The sequence below is a fragment of the Pseudopodoces humilis genome, chromosome 4 (genome assembly GCF_049639895.1).
Source record: "Pseudopodoces humilis isolate 2021_Gansu_Grassland_sample_001 chromosome 4, ASM4963989v1, whole genome shotgun sequence".
Classification (NCBI taxonomy): domain Eukaryota; kingdom Metazoa; phylum Chordata; class Aves; order Passeriformes; family Paridae; genus Pseudopodoces; species Pseudopodoces humilis.
In genome coordinates this window covers 24,817,018-24,833,237 of record NC_142203.1, presented here as the reverse complement: position 1 = coordinate 24,833,237, position 16,220 = coordinate 24,817,018, and the positions used below count along the sequence as shown (strand labels likewise).

Here is a 16,220-nt window from a genome sequence, read left to right as displayed (position 1 = left end):
AGTGCCTCCTTAGGTCTTCAAGGTGAGATAACCCAAGCTGGCCTGACCTACACTCACAGGAGGAGTGCTCCATGCTCCATGCTCAGGCACTAAAGGGGTAACTGAGCAGTCCTCTATCAGCTGCCCGATGGGAATGTCCTGTGCAGGCTCTTGCCTCTCCCTAAACACAAGGCAATTTGAAGAAGCTTCCCCTGGAATGATTTTAAATGTTTTAGCACTTCAGATGACCTGTCATCCTACATGCTGAGGCTATTTCTCAAGCAAACACAAAAGACAAGGAAAAATACTCAAAAACAACCACCCCAGTTAAAACAAGCAATTTATTGTGGTAGCAAGGAACCTGTACACAGTGTTTGTTTTGATTTGTTTAGATAAGGTGGCTGGAAACAAAGATCCTCAGGAATTTTGAAAAAGCTGACGGGAAAATGTTTGTTTTAAAACATAACAAAGTGTTTAGGTAACTCCCAGACTCCCAGTCTTGCAAGCTGGAGTTATGCTTGTTAATTTCTATTAATTCAGCCAGAATCTAAAGCTTTTTAACTCTGGTGCTATCTTGCATAGTTACATGTCCTGCACTGGCAAAATAGGAATGTTCAGAGCTATGGGAAGCATAATTTCTTTAGTGGAGTCAAACTTTTTCCCATATGATGTTCTTCCAGATGCAGAATTGCTGTAGCTTTGAATAGATACAGTACTTTAACTAAACACATAGATAGAAAAATAGAGAGATCTCAAAAGTCTTGGAAAAAAAATAAAATAACACTTGTTTGCAATAACAGCACCCACTGCTATTTGCCATCTACCTAAAGGAGACCAGTAAGAAGCACTGGACAGCTTATCAACATAAATTGATTATGACCAGTCTATTACAAACCAAGATTAACACTACAAAATGTCCAACATCCCCAAACTTAGTAAAGGTGTGTGTATTTCAAGTTGCATTTAATGTTTCTTTTGCTGTAATTACTCCACTGTTACTTCTTCTACACTTAATATTGGCAAATATATATTGGCAAAAACACACCCAATTTGTTCTATAACTATTCATTTGCTTCATTAATAGGGTGGCTGTTTTTTTCTTAACTGGGTAGCTCTCTTTATGCCACAACAACAGTAGCAGCAATAAAACTACTTTATGTCAGGGAAAAGACTCTCCAGACTCTTTTTCCCTGATTTCTTCCCTCTCACCCTGAGCCCTGAACCTCCTGCCCTTCAGCACCATCTAGCACCAGCAGGGTGTTCAGAGGGAATCCTGCATAGCACGACAATGCTGACTGGCCAACTGATGTTAAGGTTCTCCTGTGACAGGCAGCAGCTTCTGAGGCTAAACTTCACCAGAGCTTTGCATTTTCCTTGAAGAACTGCTGAACACTGCTTAGGAGGTGCAGGCAGGCCGTTTCTGGTCTAAAAACACAGCTTGAGCTAATTTCATAAAAACCTTCAAGAAATCCATATTCTTGCTTTCCTATGACTCCAGAAAGATGTGGGGAAAAACAAACAAGAGGAAGATGTCTACTGGTCACACCTTAAGTCTTAGGCACAGATCTACACATAGATACATACAGAATGATGCCATCCAGCAGGACTCCACACAAACAGAGATAATCAGAATGTGATGCTTAATCAAATGAACAACAACACTTCAGTAGATGTTAAGGCATCTTTAACTACAAAAGAAACACAAGCATGCATTCCCTGATTACAGTGATTTTCTAGCATTTAGAGGCAATTACTTCAATTTTTCTAGTAGTGTCTTAGCAACAAGCTTGTGTCAAGGCACTGGCTTATCTTCCAAGCCATTATAAATTTCCTCTAATGCTCCCTGCTATAAAACTAAGCTTCACTGAATTGATGGCAGTGTGCAAAGAAGTGTAGATACAATTGCAGCACAATATCCTACATAAATTCAGCATTAAAACTGAGCTCATTCTTCAAGTAAATAATTGAAGAATTAATAATAATTAATTTCTCTCTAAGCACATGAAATACAATACAACAACATGAATTTCCCTGAAATTCAGGATCCCCCTGAAATTTCACTGCTTTCTGAGACACAAGATTCAACTATAAAGCTAAACATGAGAGAACAGGAATGAGCTTGCTGACAGTAAATGCACTGAAACAAGCACCATGTTCCACTGTAAGCATACTCCTCCTGATGCAATAATATTTTCTTGTTTAAAAAATGCTGGGTTGGAAACATCTGAACTATCTTTCACATTTTGGAGGGGGAGGTGAAGAAGAATGCTGAAGGAGATTTACCATAGTGAGGCAGAAAACCCTCATAAATACAAGACATTCCCAACAAGAACAAGTTGTCCTAAGACAAGGCAGATGCTCAAGTTCACAAAAATGAAGGAAAAGGTAAGGCACTCTGAAAGTCAACACATGTGCATACAGGTTTGCACGTACTTAATCCTGAAGTCTCTCTGAGACTGTCAAACTCATGGGCCTTTTAAAGGAAATATCAATTTGAATAAAAGATGTGTAATACTGAAACCTTGTTAAAGAGAGGGCTATAGATCTTTCACTTGTATGATAACTGATTAATTCGCAGAATATGTGTCCTATTTTTATTGATAGGAATGTTACATGATTTCTTAATGAAACTATTTTATTTTTTAAAAACTATCCTCCTGCAAATTTATTTCTCCTCATTTAAGAACTGATGGTGAAGAGCTCTCTGTAAATCTGTATTATTGTGTGAAATAGAGAGCTTTTAGGAGCGTTGCTGATAGCCTACTGGGCAGTACTGCTGTATTTGTCATTTTTCTGTCATTAGAGTTCCAACATATGAATTAGGCCCTGTACACAGACAGTGCAAAAGGTTAAGTATAGACAGACCTTAAATCTTACTATACAAATACTGCACTGTTGGTTGAAAGTTTACTAATCTCAGACTTATCTGGGGCAATTGTTTATCTCCTTTTTATTTTTTTTACGGGATTGACTTTCCTTCACACTAAGACTTGCCTACAGCTTTTGCCACGACAAAAGGACATTGCAGCAGTTGTAAATATACTGTGAACACACACTGTGAACACACAATGTTCACTATGAAGCTCACTACCTCTGCTTGCAAGACATAGCAAATGCATCTGTGGCAGTCTGCACTACTTGAGGCAGCAGATGAGAAGACACAGTGTCCCCTGGCTTCTGGAGCCTACCCTCCAAGTGCTGTGCCCCATCTGTGTGGGACATGAGCACTGGCTGCACTGCTGTAAGCTCCATCTTCAAGCCAAATTAATGAAGAGGCTCACCACTTGCCAACTGTGCAGCAGACCCTGATACAGTGACACGAGACCTCCCATCATTTCTGTCACTTTAGAGGAACTTCTTCTTGGCCAGCCTTGAGTATCACAGATGCTCCATGAGGGACATCTGCCAGAGGCCTTTGCTTCATCACTGCTGAGAGAAAAACAGCAGCTGATGCCTCTTGGAGACTGGAGAACTTGGAATCATGATTACCTGTGATAACTTGTGTGTCTGAAATTTCTCTTTTCTGAGGTTTTTTTTCCCCAGAATGTTTTCTCTTCCTTCTATTGATCATTTGTTTTTTTCAAGCTTTCTTTTGAGTGCCAGCTGTTCCTCTTCTTCCTCTGGCTTCTTTTATCCACTACCTAATTGCATCTTGATAAAAAAGGTCATGCGAAGCACATCAAGGAACATTCCTTCTATGTAGCGTCTTGTAATAGCAACATCCTGTGGTTTGAGCCCATTCACTCTGCTTCTGCCCAAGCTGACTTCCACTGAGGTTCTGTGTATGCATCCCACTCAGAATATAGTGCTGAAACACAGCTCATCAACTGCCCAGCAGTCCTCCTGCCTGGCTTTTTCCAGAGGTTTACAGATCAGTCTCTCACTCTAGCCAAACATCAGCACTGAAACATTTGTTTTTAATTCCCTCCTCCAATTACAATAATAGCAACAACAAAATCAACCCATAATGATTTCCTGGGCTCAAATCAACTGCTCAGCAAATTAGGGCTCTAACAATGGCAAGAATGCAGAGTTTTGGAAAGTAATTGCAAGTGTTGTTCCAGACTGTGTCCCCTGTGTACAGCTGTCTGCAGGAGCAGTGAGAGGCTCTCTGCTGCAGCATACACTCGGGAATTGCAGTAATCAAATCTGCATGAGTTCATCCCTCCTCCTTCTGGCATACAAATTCTATATCTATCTATCTATCTATCTATCTATCTATCTATCTATCTATCTATCTGTCTATCTCTACATATCTAAAGCAAACAGACAGGAAGCAGTTCCCACTGTGGTAACTCTGTGGGCCAGAGTAGGACTTTATGCTGAGCTTTACCTCTTATATTGATGCATATAACAATACATGTTACCTCATGGCAAATCTAAGCCAAGGAAAGGCTGCCCAGCTCCAAGTGTCTTTCCAGCCTATACTCCTATAGGAAAAATTGCACAGAGGCAGCTGAGGAAACATGGGACGGTACTGCAATTTCATCTATTAAAGTATGCAGTCTCAAAGGTGCAGGCAAGAAGAAATCCATAAAGCCATTCCATCTTTCTTTTACAGGGATGATGGGCAGAAGAACACGTTGCATATTTCACACATACCTCTAACCACAGTGTATGCCCCTAGGTGTTTCACAACATCCCAGGAAATTACCTTAATTTCACAGGGTATACTCAATCAGTATTTTAGAAAATATTTTCTGTAGCTTATAACCCTCCTAGTCCCTTTTACAAAACCGCGGACATTCAGCCATCAAGGCAGTCATTGAACTGGGACAACCTAAAACTTGTTAAAAATAACAAACATTAAGCAGCATGTCAAATATCTGACTCATGGCAAGACTTGCAAGTTAGATGGCAGGGCATTAATGCCTTAGTATCACACTGTACCCAAGATGCTGTAAAGGCTCTGAGATTTTACCCAGGACCTGCTGGTGAATGGTTCTGTTGACACCTCCTCTCCCTCCAGTGTAGCTGTCCTTTCATGCAATATATAGCATAAACTGGCCCAATATGTGACATAAAACTGTAACATGGTTCAGGAGGAAAGGCACAGCAGCTTCAAACTCTGGGAGGAAGAGCTGGATTACCACTCTGTGAACTACTCGTGGAGCATTACCAACTGATAGGTAGCCACCAAAGGGGAAAACCAAGCGACTCCTCCTGTTCTAAGATTGTTACTCTAGCATGAAATTCTGGAAAATGTCCATTTTGAAACCTCCTCCCTCACAGACAACCTTAGGGAGGGCAAGGGTGGTTGTCAGTAAAAAAGTGTGGAACTTGTGAGAAATTTCTTATGACAGCTGTCCTCTGTCCACCAAACTAAACACTCACCCTGCAATCAGTCCTTTTTTGGGTTTTGTATTGATCCTTCTCTCCCTTTCACAGCTGAACAGATACCCTTAGAGGAGGGCGACAGTGTAACCATGGAGTACCCCAAGGACACCATCTGCCCTTCCAGGATCACAGCATTAAGACCATATGTCAGCTTCACTTTTATTTCTAACTGTTGCTTCTTTGAATGGGCACTAAACAGGTCTTTAGCTTGCTGGAAACAGTTAACATCAAGATTTATCTTGCATAATTAATACATACTGTAAAAGGACTGGAACTATAATTACTTACAGGCTGAGTGCCTAAGGTTTGGAGTATAAACTGTTTGGTGTCTGCCTAGCTCTGGTCCGAGCAGGATTCTCTGGTCATACAGCAGATTTGGGACAAATCTTGGCTGTGTACTTTCTTGGGAGCAGCCAAAGGGCCCAGGAAGTGACTGGGGGAGCGGCAGCTCTCAGCTGAAGTAGTCACTGTGGCTTCCCACTAAAAACTCCACCTCGTTGATGCAGGCTCCTTAAAAGATGCTTAAGCACCTGTCTGACTTTATTGCCCCCAATTGGCTTCTCTGGTTTTAATACAGGAGAGCTTAGAAACTCAGGATGCTGGGAAAAATCTCAAGCTGATTTTCACACAACAAAAGCATTGTAACAATCCCTGCCTGCCCCCTATCCGCTCCCTGCCCCGACTGACATGTTCATTTGGTGGTCTCCCTTTCTGACTGACAGCTTAACAAGACCTTGGTGCTCAAAAAGAACTTCTTGGAGGAGGATAAAAATGTATTTTAAGTTTATTTTTACGTACTTTGTAACTCACAAAGTGAGAGATGGAGTTTTGTGAGGTGAATATCATTTATCAAAACTGACACATTCAAAATGAGACAGGGACCTAAATTAGTTATTGTAACTAGAGAAAGAAATACAACAGTTAGTTTCAAAACTGAATTTGTATTCCTTATGAGGACCTAAAGCTGGCAGTACTCATCATGTGGGAACTCTGACCTATAAATAATCTTAGCTTGGAACAAATGAACATTTTTGCATAATGCAGTACAGTTTTCTGGCAGAACAAAAAATAACACCAGGCCAAAACCCCGTCTCGTTTTTAAGGAAAAAAACCCAAGCCAGTAAAGCCGACCTCCAAAAAAGGAAATGTCTAATCTACAAGTGCAAGTATCCAAGCATGTCTCCAACCCTTCTCATTCCGTTTAATAAGAGAGGAAACCAGGCCACCAGAAGTTTACAGACTAATGCAATTACAGTGTGGCTCAATAAGCACTGATTTGTCTGTTCTCTGTGACATGCAAGATAAAGCTATGCTAACAGGTCAGCCTTTCCTTTCACAAAGCTGAATACTCACAAATCAATCACAATGGATGTTTTTCAGGAGGGAAATAGTAATCAGTTGTTTGCAAATATATGAATGACCACTTCTTATAGCTATTTTTAAGATCCATTAACTAAATAATTGGATTTACCTATAAATAACAAATGTATTTTCATCAGATAGCATTTAACATTTCTTACATCACAGGTGAAAAAAAAAATCCTCTTAGCAGTATTAAAAGGCAAATAAAATTAAACTCATAATCACAGCACCACTTCAGAGTCACCATGAACTTTGAAAATTCTGTGAATACAAGGACACAAGTGTACCACTAAAAAGTCACTCACTGCAAAAAAAGCCACTTGAAGAAAAACTAAGTTGTTTTGCTGTTTGTAAGTGGGATGAACGTGGGAATCGGCCTCTCTTCTGGAATGGTGAGCAGCAATTTGCACATGGACAACAGCAGAGACCAGCTCCACATGTAATGAAAGCAGAGCTCATTTATTTTTAGGGACCACAAACACTACCAGGCCTTTAAAAGAAAAATGCTGGAATCCTGATGCTTAAAGTGAAAGTCCCAGAATTGGTTTCTGACCCCTGTTTCTAGGACAGATCTAGATGTTACTGATGTGTATACATTCAGATCTGAATGCTAAAATTCAAGTATTCAGCAAATTGTAAATTTGGGGTTGTCAGTGTCCCACAAAGAGAAAAAAATAAAATATACACTAGAAGGCAAATCCGATCACTAACTTCACATCCAATGCTTAAGAATCTCAGATTCTGAAAAGAAAGGAGTAAAGTACTACTTAATTTTCATCACAACCTCTGTAGGAAAGTTACCAAGACTACTTCAAGAGTTTGCCGATTGCTGAATCTAAAACACCCATGCCACAGTCCAAGGCCTGATATTTCTCCTAACCAAGGACTATCATTATTCATATTGTTGACTACAAGAGAAAATACCTAGTTTGCAAAAGGATAATTCAACCTGACTCAGACAGGAACTGAGTGGGACCTCTGTGTTCTATGAGAGCATGGAAAAGCTCTTGTTTTTCTACCCAGAAATGCCCTTCAGAACACGCTGGTATTCTACTCAGTGGAAGCCCTCATGCTTTGCTACACTTTCTAACTCCGTACTCGTTACAGACATGCATAAAGCAGTATTTTGTATTATGTCAGCTGATAATTTCAGGAAACACATGTGGACAGAGCATAGCTGAGTAAGTCAGCTAAGCATAAATTACCCTAAGGAAATAAATGAGTTCTATTAAGGAATTGTGAACATCTCAGCAACTAAGTAACAACATGGCTAATGTGCTTATCAGTGCGTTAGCACCGACATCTCTTCTAACCAGCTAGTGTCTCAAAAGGGATAAAGAAAGATCAAAGACCATAGCATTCTGAGATGATTCGACAACCAACTATGACAGCAGCACTGCCCAAACCTGCAGCACAATTAAGGGCATGTCTTCAAAGCAGAGCTCACCCAGAGTCACACCTTGTGTTGCATCCCCCATCACTGCTCTGGTTTGCACACAGGCACCTCATTACTGGGTTTGGGAGAAGCACCTTTCTGGTCTAGTAACACAGGCTGCAGTCCACATGGATCCTGGGTTCATCTTGGAATTCCTGAGAGTGGCTGCCAATGGTCCTCATCCAACCCTGAGTCTGCACGTGTCTGATGTCAACACACATGGCAGTTTTGCAGTGGAAATGGTAATATACATACAGCTCTTAAATATGCTGAAACTGTAAAAAGAACTCTAAACCAAGGCACTTCACCTTTGACCATTCCATCAGGAAATCTGATTAATGCTCAGAAGCTCTCAGCACAGCTCAGAAGGGGACCTCAATGTACTAGATAATATCCTAGTTTTAAAACAGCAAAAATAACCTGGTCACAGCCTCCAACAAGAGCTTAGCAAAGAGGTGGACACATGAAGGAAGGCTGCAATATCAGGTGACAACAAGATGAAAGCAGTATGAATGAAAAGTGGAGGTCATGCACATGCCATCTACATTAGTCTTCTCAGCCACAGGTGTGCCTTGTCACAAAGGCAAGACTTGAAGGAAATGAGCAGCAAGGTTTTTTAGATAGACAGACTATAATTAAAACCATAAGCCAGAACTTCTTCCAACCTCACAGGTTATGCAAGATAAAAAACAAACAAAAAACCTCCTGATCACTCTGTAATCTTTAGACAAAGCCTATCCCTCAGAGATGGAAAGAGCCCAAGACATTTGTGATTGAACTTGGGAGTGTTCGGGGAGACCATGAGTGAAATAATGCCCATTTTCTAACAGGAATATCTTAGCAATGATTATAATTAATGAGCAGGAAAATTTATTAAGGGCTATGATTAATGCTCCCTTATAGAACATGTGGAATCAAAACAGGATGTTTTTCTAAAAGATAAGCCGTAATCCAAAAAAAAAAAAATTTGGGGAAATCTACTAGTCTATGTCACAATGCTAGTCATAATGGGATCACAGATGATGCTTTAAACCTTATAACCCATGAATATAGTGAGTCATGAATATCAACAGTACTGTTCCTTCCTCCAGTGAAGTGTCTGGTGATACGATGCCTAGATATGGGTGGTTTATGATTAATGACATATTTTACTGTGACTTTGCTCAAGAATGATTCCCTAATGATTGCCATGGCTTGGACATCCTCTTTTTCCAGGAATTATGACTCAAAAATTGACTTCAGCAAAAGCTCAACGTTTTTGTATTTATATCCATGTATGCTTTCCCAGCACAAAACGAGCGAAGATATTCTAATGGAAACTGAAGACAAGCTTTCATTATTTAAAATTTGTACCAAAATGGCCCAGAATAAATTGATGAGCACATAATCAGAATTTTTAATTTACTGCCAGAAAGCAGCAATGCAGGTACACAGCAGCTCAAATTTAACTTGAGAAGGCCCTGAAAATCTTTCTCACTGAATGAGGCCAGTGAATATGGTGGACAGCTCAAAACACATTAAGCCTCTGCTTACAGGTCAGGCAGTGGTATCATCACTCCTTTGCCCAGTTTATCTCATTTTTTTCTTCAGCAACCTCCAGTCTCTTGGTCATATGAAAAACAAAGGGCACTGAGAGCAGACCTGTGTTCCACTGGGTCAGTATTAAAAGGCTGAAAACTAAGAAGGGAAAAAGAAGAGAACTGGAAACACTCTTGAAAAGCAGAAGGGCATCACGCAGGAACAGAAACAACAACCTAGATAGAAGTGGTTTAAGTGTAGTGTGCAGCAGTGTGACCAGCAACAACAGAGATGAAATGACCCAGGTTACTATAATAATGTGCACCAACCGGTATTGCTGGCACTTGATGGAACTAAAGCTCTCTAATCGTACAGCAATAAAAATAAGCCATTTGCTCAGATGTCATTATTAAAGTCCCAGGAAGCCAAGGATTTACAGCACAAAAATGTGGCTATGTGGCCCTTTTTATTTTCCTCATGTTTTTAAGTTCTTAGCAGTGAGTCTGACTTTTTTCCAAGTTTTTCTCTGATACCAGAAAAAGCTAGAATATTTTCCTTTGTTTTGAAAATTCTCTTAAAATTCTTTGAGATTGTTACATAGTTACCCCTTAAAAATTATTCTATGATCCTTCAGTCACGTGAACTTTGATGAACAAAATGCTCATTTTCCAACACTCAAAAAAAAATGGCAGTATAGAGAGAACAGATCCACTTCTGTGCAAGCAAGTTTTATCCAGCCATGGTGGGCATTTGTGGCTTATTCTTCTGTTTACCTCATAGGACACTGAGGTTCTTTGCTAGGACCTGTTATGATGAGAGGAGGACAGGCAGTATGTGATCCAAGTCTATGCAACTGGAGTCTGCTTCTGCTGCTGCTGCTGCATTATGTCAAGAGCAAGTCAGCTCCTTGCAGGATGTTTTTGTATTTACTTGCTATCAAGACAAATAACCAGTCTGAAAGCAGCACTTCAGCTGTAAGACAAGAGGATTGTTTTTCACTGTGCAGTGCTATTTATCTGCCTGGGAACACAGGTTCTTATAAGGGCGGGGGAGTTATGTTAGATACCATGCTCAAGCTTCTCCTGCCTGAAAAACGTCAGGAAATTGTATCAGCTCTTTAATTTGAAGAGAAGCAGCCATGAGTTGATTCATCTGAATCACTGGAGACATACTGAGAACACTTTTGGTTAAGTATGAAAATGTGCTGGCTTTCAATGCCATTGTTAATATGCGGTAGTTGGAATCTGGGAACCACCAGCTAGAAAAGTATTATTTGCATTTAAGAATAACGAGCATTTCTTCCAAATCTTGCCTTTACCACATCATGTGATAAAATATGAACATCTAGAGTTGCTAGAACTAACAGATGTATGTGTAAAAGGAAAGCACCACCCAGCCCAGCCAAATGCACCTCAACAATATTGAAGGATCACATCTTCCTTTACTGTCAAGATCTTCCTGTTGTTTTTTCTGATCAAATTCAAAACAATTTAGTACAAACATACAATCTCAACAGTTCAGTAAAAATCAGAATGCCAAGCTCAATAGAACGACTGCAAAACTCTGATGATTTACAGCCTTTATTTGTTTCTTGTAAGGCTTATGCTGTCCTTTAGTCAGACACCTGGAAAGACTGTGACTCTGCTTTAGGGAATTTATGTTCCCACAGTTCCTCCTTACTTCCTAAGGGCTTTGCACAAATTACAGCTTTTTAAATGAGCTGCATTCATTAAAACAAATTACCAGTACTGCTGCACTGCCTGGATGTGCCCCTAATGAGCCTCAGAGCAGTTTTACCATGTACCAGGAGACGAGAGGCAGCCCTGCCTTTTCACTAATCATACCTGTGCTAACACCGAAGCCCCCAGCAATAATGTTTTGGCAAAACTTTTCCACTTTTGGCATCACTATAAACAGTACATTCAAACTACTGTCACATTATCTTGCTACACCCAACCCTGCACTAGTCCAAATCAAGGAGAGTTTTGCTGTGGACTCCAGCAGAAGCAGGCTCTAAGCCCAAATCACATGCAAAGCTGAGCTGGACAGTCTTCCAAGTATGAAATGCTAAATGGTGACTTTGGCTGGGCCCAAGAGAGAAGAAATACTGCAGCCTTCCCTCAGCAAAGTCAACAGTATGCTTTCATCAGCTGTCTAATTAATATGATTTAATAAATATTAATGTACAACAGTGCCTGCATAGGCAAAAGGTAACGTAAAACTTATCACTGGCTTGACTAGATTAACTGACTGCAATAGAGAAATGCAAATAAGTAACAAATCCAAATATTTATATTAAACTGCACTGTTTATTTTAAACACATAGAGGGTAGATTTGTGCATGGGGGCTACGGACACCTTCCACACTGTTGCCACACTTGAAGTTTTAACCCATTCCAGCATTACCCAGAGAAAGTCCTGTGGAATTGAGACTTTCCGAGCTGTGCTACATACACTTACCAGCGAGATCCTGGATCTGTGCACATATGTAATGAATGGCTGGTATGCAGACAACAGGCTATGACTTCATAGCCTGGCACAGGCATAGCAGGCATTACTTCATCCACATTGCAAAGAAGTATCACTTTTTTGGGAGAAGCCATCTCTGGCTGATTTTGAGCAAGCAATTATGGAAAGAAAGCTCAGAGTATCCCTGAGAGTATCACTTATTTCAATGAAGTGGCCTTCCTCCTGAGGAATTTAAATTAGAACAGAAATACACAAATTCCTATCTAAGCTGGTATCACAGCCACAATATTGTACTGCAAGGACAGTAAATGTATTTAATCTTTCAACCTTTTTTTGACAGCAAGTGTGCACTTGATTTCATTTGGTATGAGTGTTCCCCAGGCATCCCATTTAATTTTTGGCTTAGGCAATACCCTGAGCTGAAGCCCAGAGATTGAACTGCAGCCAATGCTGGCAGCTGGCATTCTGCTGACACCTTAATGCATTTGGATACAAACATCCAAAATTTATTATCATTTCTCTAGTACTTGAACAGCTCTGTACAGCATAGAATTCAATGAAGAACCCCATGTCTTCAAGGACCCACTGGACACATGGACAAATTTTCTTTTCATCTATAGCTTCTGCTAATATACCTGGTGTCTCAGATGTGCTGTAACTTATGACTGTGGAGCTGTCTATATTAAAATAGAAACAGAAAAAAAAAGCGCTTTTTGGACTTTCTGAGTATTTTTTTTTCACTGTCTTGATTTTTTTCAGTGTCTTGATTAAGACACTAGGGGGAAAAGGAAAGGAGAAACTTCTGCAGAAATTCTGATTAGATAACTGCTCATTGTGAAAGCCATACATAGCAGATTCATAATTATCCAGAAGTGAGCTTTTAGGACATAGTAAAGAATAGCTGAGAAACAAGTCTCTGCTGAAAGAGACCCCAGAGCCAGCTGAGAAACTGCTGCAGGGGGAAAATCTGCACAGATACCAGCCCTTTAGAAGCCCAAGGCCATCCTTTTTACAGCACAAAATCCCACCTCCATCCCAAAGAAGATTACGTAATGACTGATAAGTGATCTACACAATCTGTATAGTTGGATCCTTTAAGATAAAAGGATTAGAAAGGGAATAGTCAAAATGGACTTAGCAACAACAAATACAAACTGTTCTTATATAGAAAACATAGGTATACACAGGTCTTGCTCATTCTGTTTTTAAGTATGCACTTTCTAGAGAGACTGATACCAAAAAACCAATCTTCAAAAATCATAAAAGCTAGTGAGATACAAGTCTTGCTAGATGTGAGAATAAAATGGTGTAAATAACATTTTAATTTTGATTTGCCTTTTTCAAGGAGTGAGACAGAAAAAGGCAGATCAGGAGACATTATTTAGAAACCGTAATTTCCAGTATTTTGTTGCAAATTCTGAACCTATAAACCTATTTTCAAAGTTTACATGTCCTAGCATTTGTGCATTTGGCACTTTTGGAAAGAAAGCCCATACCAAGTATTTCAAGAGTTGTGATAAAATCAGAAGAGCCAAGGAAATGCAATAGGTATTTTTGAATTGCAAACTAACTCTTTCATATTAAATGCCATCAGAGACTAGTAGACTGGTTTCATGGAAAAGAATACTGCCATGTACTGCAAGAATAGGTGCACAAATAATGACGGCCAAATTAATTTAAGGTTACACTTTTCAGACGTCAATCTTGACCATTGTTCTACTGCTACATTTAATGGTACTTTCATGAATCCTCAAGACTAAAGGTTTTTAAGAAAATCCAATTTAGAAGACAACTAACAATTATCAACTAACTAGACTGACTTAGAATCAAAAGTTCTGGATTTCATCTCTTATCTGCTGCTGACTTGCTGCATGACCTTGAATAAAATACTTAATTTATCCAGACTGCAATCCTCCCTTAACATGTGTCTCCTAAAACTGCTATGAGGTTTAATTAATTAATCCATCTCTATAAACCTTTCAAGAGCTTAAGGATGGAAGGGCCTATGGAAATTAAAATTATTAACAGTATTTTCCTGCATAGAGGTAAAATGGTGCTGTATGTTTGATGTATGAATACAAATGCAGAGATACATAAACATACACAGCATATTTTCACAGAACTTCTGACTTGTTCCAGCAATTTGGAAATATGCAGTGAAGGAATGAACAAGACAAATCCCTACAGTTTCTTCATTGCCTGTCTCAGTAGCTCTAACAGTGCCTCCCCTTTACAGCACATTTATACAATTACAAATTATGGTTGTTTAACAATATTATGAAAATAAATCATTCTTACCCTCAATCCCTGCTCCATGGACAAGCAGAGAACCTGCCAGGGTGCTGTGTACCTGAACATGTTTGGCCCCTTTTGAAGACAGACAAATAGCAAAAGGCACACAAGTCTCTCAGGTCTTCCTGCTGCTCTGCATCTGAGGGATGCTTAAATGAATAGAAATCTTTCAGATGTACTCTTCAAGGGCCACTCCAGCAGGCTCTAAGACAGTGTTACAGCCATTCCACTTGCACCCTGAGGAACTGAATAACTAATTCAATAAGAGGCTTTTTTCCTTGGGAAGAGCTTAGCTCAAACTCAATTAGCATAAATAGGATGATAACCTTTGAACCTCCCACTCCTCCTCTCAAAGGAGAGGACAGTGGACAGCATGCCATGCCTGGTTCACTCCTTCTCCTGCAAATCTCAAATTTGTTTGTGTTCCCATTGCAGGCATTCAACTCTACTTCACAAGTCCAGAAGCAGCTATCAGAGATTTTTGCTATTATCTTTTAGCCTGACTGAAAGGAAATCCCTCTTCCTCCTGTCAGGAGGGATTCCCCTCCTGTTCCTGTCTCTGGCATCTTGACCTCTACTTCACCACTGGCACAATAATAAATAATAAATAATAAATAATAAATAATAAATAATAAATAATAAATAATAAATAATAAATAATAAATTCACACAGAAGCTGCTATGATCACTCTCATGTTACAATCACCTCATTAAATAAAATAACCACCCTAAATGAGACAGAAAGATTTTCTCCAAAATACCCCATTGTGAGGTCTTTGTAACACTGGAAATAAGATATATGGCAGCCTTGTTGGTGGTTAAATTTTTCTTAATGGATTAAATTTTTTTTCAGTTAGAGGACAAGGCCTGTTTTCAAAGACATTAAACTGGTAGAAGAGCAAAGCTGAGTTATTTTCTACTTTTAATGTTATTTCAGTGATGAACCAAAAAGGCACTTATGAACCCTACTCCTGGCCAGAAAACAGTGGGATGCTCTCCACATACAAGTGCCATGTTTGCTTTTCTTTTAAGGCAGTTGTTTGTAAGCACAAACCATCACAGATGCAAGTCCACACAAACAGATCAAGCAACTAGGTTATCCTGGCTCCTTCTTTAGCTTTGATAGAGGAAGAAGTAATTCTAGATTTATATTGACTCAAATCTGACTCAGTGAACCTCAATATTTTATCTCCAGTACTTGTCCTGCAGAAATGCCACCCAAATCCATTACAGGGATGTAGGAAGAACTGTACAAGAATTGTCTCTATAGCTACTCCTACCAGAGAACTGAGGCTATGTATAGCATTGCTCCTCCCACAGCTTATGTACAGAAAGCAGTCATAACAGGAGCACAAAAAGCAGCAAAAGCACTCTCAGACACTGACCTGTTTTGTTAAGAAAATTCTCTGAGAAAATGTACCTCCTCGCAAATATTTTGTCGTTCTTGACAGTGACAGGACAGACAGACACAAAAAACACCTAGACACTACTGAAGTACTGATTTCACCACGTACTTGGCAAACAACACACCTGAGGTCTGGACTAACACGGATTACAGGAGAACTTAGGTTAAAATACAAGTTAGAGGAAGGGCTGCCTTCTGCTAAAGTAACATTTAGTTCAGTATGGCCAAGGGCAGGACTGTCGATTTTGGTAAGAAATGGTCATTCTACACATCCTTTGAACCTTCTGATGGCCAAATTTGCAAACAAATGATGTGGCAAAGAAACAAGCCTGTCTGCATGCATCTTCATCTTGTACCTTCTTGCTAAAGGCTGTGTGCCTTGCTCATTACCTATACAATGAAGTCTATACCACAGTATTTAAC

General features: G+C 39.7%; 1 protein-coding gene across 5 annotated transcripts in view; it reads right to left on the bottom strand.

The window, feature by feature from the left end:
- PALM2AKAP2 (PALM2 and AKAP2 fusion) overlaps positions 1 to 16,220 on the bottom strand; it is a 267,992-nt gene that overhangs the window by 38,916 nt on the left and 212,856 nt on the right. Inside the window, exon 1 of one of the 5 annotated variants that reach the window (XM_088054334.1) lies at positions 14,399 to 14,615. The exons of the other annotated variants lie outside the window; for them this stretch is intronic. Coding sequence (XP_087910460.1) covers positions 14,399 to 14,458 — 60 coding nt within the window. The 5' untranslated portion in view covers positions 14,459 to 14,615. Of the gene's footprint in view, positions 1 to 14,398; positions 14,616 to 16,220 lie in introns of those variants that run through there. 5 annotated transcript variants of the gene reach the window in all.